The sequence below is a fragment of the Pollicipes pollicipes genome, unplaced genomic scaffold, assembly GCF_011947565.3.
Source record: "Pollicipes pollicipes isolate AB1234 unplaced genomic scaffold, Ppol_2.1 Scaffold_4219;HRSCAF=4965_pilon_pilon_pilon, whole genome shotgun sequence".
In the NCBI taxonomy this organism is placed as follows: domain Eukaryota; kingdom Metazoa; phylum Arthropoda; class Thecostraca; order Pollicipedomorpha; family Pollicipedidae; genus Pollicipes; species Pollicipes pollicipes.
Genome location: NW_023596448.1, coordinates 14,472,155 through 14,478,965, shown reverse-complemented (window position 1 = coordinate 14,478,965; position 6,811 = coordinate 14,472,155). Strand labels below are relative to the sequence as shown.

The 6,811-nt window shown below is 55.0% G+C and overlaps 1 protein-coding gene across 1 annotated transcript; it reads right to left on the bottom strand.

The window, feature by feature from the left end:
• Nucleotides 1-447: 447 nt before the first annotated feature.
• On the bottom strand, nucleotides 448-1,583 carry LOC119095873 (protein rhomboid). Its single transcript, XM_037218735.1, has 2 exons — nucleotides 1,365-1,583; nucleotides 448-880 (listed from the first exon to the last, which is right to left on the bottom strand). The coding sequence occupies exons 1-2, from the start codon at nucleotides 1,524-1,526 to the stop codon at nucleotides 566-568; spliced, it is 477 nt and encodes a 158-aa protein (XP_037074630.1). The 5' UTR covers nucleotides 1,527-1,583; the 3' UTR covers nucleotides 448-565.
• Between the last annotated feature and the right edge of the window lie 5,228 nt (nucleotides 1,584-6,811).

Genomic DNA, 6,811 nt, shown 5'->3' with positions numbered 1-6,811 from the left:
GGGAAAAGGAACAAACGGCTGAAACCCATTCCACGTTTGCCAACAAATATCGCACGACAAAGACCGCAACACAGCATTTTTGGAAATTTGCATCTATCGACGGACAAAGAACAGTTATCCACGCAATAGCAGCCTGCCCATCCCAAACGCGAGAAAATGCGCCAGCCCGGCGGCGCAAGAGGCGTGTCTACAGCTACCTGCGCAACATCACGGCGCGACCCGCGCGCAAAACGCGCCCGGAATATCAGTCTTAAATGCAACGACGCTCCAAACCCCGTGTCCCGAGATTCTGTCCCGAATACCCAGCAATATCACATCTAGTGCGGGTGAGAAGAACTCACCCACCACGCCCCCAGATCATCAGCACTCCGCTCCGTACCCACGGCTGTCACAATGCTACCAGATCACACAGGTTCCATCGCACCTACACTGTTCATTGCATTTCTCCACGACCGCAAATTTATTTCGGCTTCTTCCTGGGGCTGGCGAAAGGCTGCCGTCCGGGCAGCCTCCACCATCCACAGTTATATCATTCAGAAGGCGCTCTTCACACGTAAGGCGCTCTTCACACGTACCCTCCGTGCTCTGTCGTCGGAAGGACGTTGAAGAGGACAGCGAACAGGGTGCAGGCGAGGTACACCCCCAGCGCCACCCACCACATCAGCTGCTCGTGCAGCTTCTGTGCGAAGTTTCTGAGGACGACCACGCCGAGCGACAGGCCCGCCACCGCGCCGGCCAGATGCGCAGCATAGCTTACGGCCGGATCCACGGATGGCACGACCGTGGCATAGCGGTGGTACACAGCGAATCCGACGTCGCAGCCCGCGATTAGCAACACGATTATCAGGCGCATGATGCCGAACTCCATGTGGTTGTAATTCTGAAAAGAACAGAATCAAGGTTAACAAATGCAGCCAGGCTAAAGGGCGCACCACTGAGGCGCCTTAACCTTTGTCCTCAAGGATATGGACTATGGACAAACTGGACTGTTTCCGCAACTGGGCTTTTGCCTGTGAAATCCGTATATCCTAAATAAACAAATAAACGGATATGCGGCCCACCTGTCATGCAGGCCTTGCATGAGGCGACAGTGGCTAAAGTACGGTTACAGCTTCCGCCCTCCTGGTGTGAATACACACCATGCAGGAACGCTAACGTCGCACTTCACACTCAGACGGAATGAAGGCTTCGGTGGAAAACGAGCTTCGACGGACGTTTTCACGCCGGGACATACGTGAAAATTATTCACATGTGATTCGGAGGAAACTCATCCCATCCATTAACCCCCCCCCCCTCCCCAAAACTCCCAGCAGCTCCTGTGGCATCAAGAGGCGCAAATTCGGTAGTTTCTTGCATCGTCTTACCAGCAGAACATTCGCGATGTGTGCAGTGAGGAGCGCGTAGACACCGCCGGAGGCGCCTACTAGGTACACCTGGCGGCTGGTGTCACAGACAGAAGTTCCGAGACTGCCCGCCAGGACACCGGCCAGGTAGACGGTGAGGACGCGGGCCGAGCCGTGCACCATCTCCAGCGGCAGGCCCACCACCAGCTGCACCAGGAGGTTGAAGATCAGGTGCCACCAGCTGCGGACAGGGCGAAATGCCAGATTCCAGCACTCCACCGTTCCCAGCTGCGCATGGGGGTAGGGAGAGTGTCGCGCGCCTGCGGAGAGAACAGGCGATACACCAGACAGCACAGCGGTGAGCACGTCAGCGTGAGCCAGCCGTCATTGGCACTCAACAGCCCACGCCCAACGGAGTCGCCTCAAACATTAAACCCAGTGCCTTTCAATCGCCGACGCGCCTACGTTCGGCTGCAGGGAGGCGGCGGCCGTTTCGCCCGCTAGGACGCCGCGCGCCGTCATGGAGGTGACAGAGGTCCGCCACCAGCCGCCCTCCACGCGCGGACGGTCTTTCACTATCCACACCCGCACTCGGCCAGCATGGCACTAACCACGCTCCTGACGCTGCTCGCTTTAAGGTTGCGTCATGCCGGACACCGCCCGCCCTCTGAGCACGTTATGCCGGACACTGTCCGCTTTCTGAGCACGTTATGCCGGACACTGTCCGCTTTCTGAGCACGTTATACCGGACACCGCCCGCCCTCTGAGCACGCTATGCCGGACACCGCCCGCCCTTTGAGCATGTTATACCGGACACTGCCCACCCTCTGAGCACGTTATACCGGACATCGCCCGCGCTTTGAGCACGTTATACCGGACACTGCCCACCCTCTGAGTACGCTATGCCGGACACCGCCCGCCCTCTGAGCACGCTATGCCGGACACCGCCCGCCCTCTGAGTACGCTGTGCCGGACACCGCCCGCCCTCTGAGCACGTTATACCGGACATCGCCCGCGCTTTGAGCACGTTATACCGGACACTGCCCACCCTCTGAGTACGCTATGCCGGACACCGCCCGCCCTCTGAGCACGCTATGCCGGACACTACTCGCCCTTTGAGCACGTTATACCGAACACTGCCCGCTTTCTGAGCACGCTATGCCGTACACTGCCCGCCCTCCGAGTACGCCTTGCCGGACACCGCCCGCCCTCTGAGCACGCTGTGCCCGCTCTCAGCAAGCGCACCGCCTCTGTACCTACTCAGTCTCTGAGACAGTTCGGCGTCCCCCACTCCGCCGTCTGACAAAGATAAAGCGAAAGGGCCTCCAGGCTGCTACAACCCGCTTCGACCCCGGTGAGGCCAGAACGAATGATAACAGCGTTGGGCTGTTCCACCAGTGACGAGAGTGAGCCTTACTAACCGGCCCGGTCCTTAAGCGCCTGCTGCCAGTGCTCGTCTGGCCTAATCCTAAGGGTACGGTCTGAAACACGTACGCCCACCCACAGACCCGGCGCCATGCTGCCTATTCCCCTCCCCCCACACACTGCATACTGGCTTTGGAGGGGGCGGGGGGGGGGGCGGGGTGTATGCCCATCAACAACTGGACTACTCTCAAGGGCTGGGGCATCATCAGCATCCGCAGTGCATGCGAGGATGACGTAATGCCGTGTAGGAGTGATTATGGTGCCGTGAGATTTAGCTATAAAGCAACCAGGGCCGTTTAGATTACGATGAAGAACTAAGTGATCGGGAGCTTTGGAAATACTTTTTGATCAATGGCGCTTAACACAGTTATCTAAGATTTGGAGGCGAGAGGATCCGTACTGGATCTCTGAAGGATGCGCGCCCGCAACGTCCGTAGCTCTGCGAAACGCCCGTAACTCTGCGCAACGCCCGGGGCTCTGCGCAGCGCACGGCCAAAGGCTGCGCGCGGCGGTTGTGACCGGCCAGAAGCCGACGGAGCGCCAGTGCGGCCCGCCTGACGTGGCCGTGAGGTGAGGGCTCACCTTGCATGCAGCACCATGTACGTGACGAACCTCCACAGCTGCCAGCGGCGATCGGGCCGGTACAGCAGCACCGAGTCGAGCGGCACCACCCCCATCGAGGTCAAGGGGGTGGCTGGGGTCAAGCGCGGGGTCGTGGCGCTCGTGGCACCACCGGCCGGGTGTAGTAGATGAAGAAGCCGAGCTGCAACGGCAAAATCGACTCAGACACATTGGTTCGCTGAGGCACAGATTAGTAACCGACTACATAACATCCATGATAAAGCTCGCAAAAAACACACAGGTCATGGATGCTCTTTACCACATTCTCTCACGGCAGACAAACGGGGTATTGCTTAGATGAAACAGCTTGTACCTCTTGAAGTTGAAGGGAAATGAACAAGCTTAACATTGCTGATAATTTTTATACACAGCCTAAAAGTTAACCTCATGTTCTGTTTTGTTCATGATCCATTTTCATGTTCAAATTGTCAGTGCCTGTGGGGTGCACGTACCATCTGCATACAAAAAGGCTACATTATGCGGTACTTCATAGCCGGAAATAGAAGAAAAAATATGAAGTCAGAGAATGTAGCCGATGTTTTATGAATAATGTGTGTGTGGTACCTTCTGGTGTATTGAAGGTTGGTTGCTGTCAACATAAACTCTCTAAGCCCAAAATGCCCAAACCAGGAGCTTACGGTCTTTCTTAATTCAATCCAACATTAAATTGTGTCTTCGTGTCCCAAAAGTAATCGGAAGCACGTTCAAATTTGCGGTAAGCTTTTCACTACAGCGTCAATTGACCCCCATGTTAATTTTAGAATCACTGGGATCGTTCTGTTTTAATATGTAGCATTGAGCATGCATTGCTTTGCTACGCCCCCTGGTTGCATGTATTACCGATGAATTCGGTTCATGGATGAATAAAAAAGCATAGTCCATTGCTTAAGTCTGTACTCAAAACGCATGACTGATGATGGTGTTTTCTTTCTTCAGCCTCAGCTTTTGCAAGCTGCGACGTGATGCATAGACGCAACTTAACTTAAGACCAACGCGGTATAGCGTGATGGTAAGTAAGGTCACCGCGGTCAAAATTCCAGGATGTCTGTTGTTTTGGTCAGAAATGTATTCGCTCTGGAGGGCTTCGCACTTTGTTCTACACTCTGGTGGGGGCAGTATGTGTCACCAGCCGCGTCCACACCCCAAAGGTTCTAGTTGGGCTGATGCCGTTAGTTCTTGGGGACGACCCATCGCTGGAGACGGACTCTGAAACCGATGACTGCCATTCTGGTAATTGCCAAACTGATGACTGCCTCTCCCCGCCACTCCGAGGTCCCAATGCCTCGATGTTTGTTCACGCCGGCGGGTGAAGATAGTATGCAGCTGTCGCGCGTAATATGGCATAGCATAATTGCAGTGACTTTCATGGCGAAGAGGCGTGATAGTTGAGAATGGACCGGCCGGTTAGACAGATAATTAAGGTTGGACCAACTGGGTCTTCATCTTTGCCACACCAAAGAAGAAACCGGTTGACATATTTTGACTAAATCGAATTAGTCACGTAGTAGGCGTATCGATCCCCCCCCCCCCCCTCCCCCAAGACATCGCAAATATTTGCAACGAACAAAGAAGTTCCATCCTACAACTGGAAACTGGATAACTGGATATCTGGATAACTGGATAACGGTGACCTTTGCTTCCAGGATGACATTCTTCATTTCTTGAGCCGCAGCGACGGGTGTTAAGAAACAGGCCCCAAAACATTCATACAAAAACGCCCTTCTCCCTTGGAGAGGCAGACTTCTGACGAGTGCTGCGGATAGCAGACAGCTCGGTCAGTGAGCAGTCCAAAGCTTTGTTCGCGTGACCAGTGCACTGCTATTGATTTGGCTGTTACGATCCACTGTGGTGCCAGTTTAGACTGCTATGTTTGGCGCGTGCCTTTAAAGCCCATGCTTTTTTGTAGTCCTCAGACTGCTTTGTGGAGCGGGCTTTTGAAGTCACAATAGGTTCAACAGGGGTGTTTCTGTTGCATGAGACAAATGACGAGTAAACCGAGCCAAAAATAGTGCATGTCCTAGGGGCACATGGAGACTGGAAACAACATTACCGTTGCATGCCTAATTTGTGCGGCCATTATTAGCATGTGTAATTAATGGCTGCAATGTCGTTTCGATAGCTCGTTTGGCTACGGCATGTGCCTTCCGATCCACCAGCACGTGGCGAGGTGGCTCCGAGTCGTTTATGCGCTCTCTGTTTGCCACTGGATGGAACGGCCTGCGTCGGCGGCACGGGTCCGCTACAGGTCAGGTGACGTCAGAGGGCGGGACGACCTGTGCCGAGCACTGCAGCGCGTTGAGCGTTCGACGCCAAATTCCGCCGTTGATCTGAAATTTCGCGGCCGGATGGCGGCGTCAGTGCTCACGTAGCCGTCACTGCCTTGAGTGGGGTCTGAGCACAGATATGGATATCCATTCAAAAGGATCGGACAAAAGACATTTGGAAAGCGGTCCTTACATTGGGAGCGTCATAGCCGTGGCCATCAAATAATCCCAAAGAAAGGTGGCTTTGCGTGATGCTGAATTTTTCCCCGGTTTTGTGAGATGTCTGAAAATAGAAAATTGTGGGCCAAAACCAGCTTGGGGAGGGGGAAATCACCCATGGGCGGGCCAGGGCCCTCACAAAGCATTACAAACTGATACGCTGCTAGTGCGGTCAAGCCCGTTCCCAGCTCGGGGCATAAGCGCCGGGTTTTCCGCCATGCCGCCAGCGTCAGCCTGTTCGCAGAGGCGAAGTGGATGCTTCGAGTCCATTCGATAGCCAATCATTTTCGTCTTAAATTGGGCGCACCGCAAACGGCTGGAGCGTCTCCAAGGCTCCCTGACGAAGGCCAGAGTCGGCCCGCTCGAGTCACGACTCTCCGACGCGTTCGCTGGCCACAGTAGGGCCAGGCCAGCATCGCTAAGCTGGGCGGCACGGAACGCCCTCGATAGACGGCTTGGTGAGATGGCAAACGGGGTGGAAGGCCTTGGGCCACATTTAATTGTTCTTACCAAATCCTTTTTCGTGACAAACTGAGGCAAAAATTAAGGAGAGAGCCCATCTCCTGCCAGGAGTCAGCCGTGACTTTTGCAACACCTCAGTCACCACCGGCAGATCCGCGTGCATTGTCTAATATCGTCACGGAGCAGGCTTGGAGATGGCGACGGTTGAGGTGACTACGACGTTACCCTCCTGAGAAAGCGTGTTGTGTTGTTGTGATGCGCTGCGTTGTGTTGGCGTTCGCAGACTTCGGTGTCACACCTCACACTAGCGTCACCAGTATAGCCAACAGGTATTGCATATCAGTTTGTCCTGGCCAGCGTCGTGCACTATGAGCAGCCAACTGGCTGGGCGCGGCATCCAGCCGCTACTGACGTCACACCACATGTGACGTCATGCATCTGTGACGTCACATGCCCAGTCGCCTACACCACCCGTCA

What these genes read in the sequence shown, in the direction of transcription:
- LOC119095873 (XM_037218735.1), bottom strand. Translation starts at nt 1,526, where the DNA reads ATGGTGCACGGCTCGGCCCGCGTCCTCACCGTCTACCTGGCCGGTGTC. An exon ending in ACATCGCGAATGTTCTGCTG is followed by an intron (nt 881 to 1,364) that starts GTAAGACGATGC and finishes TGTTCTTTTCAG; the next exon opens with AATTACAACCACATGGAGTT.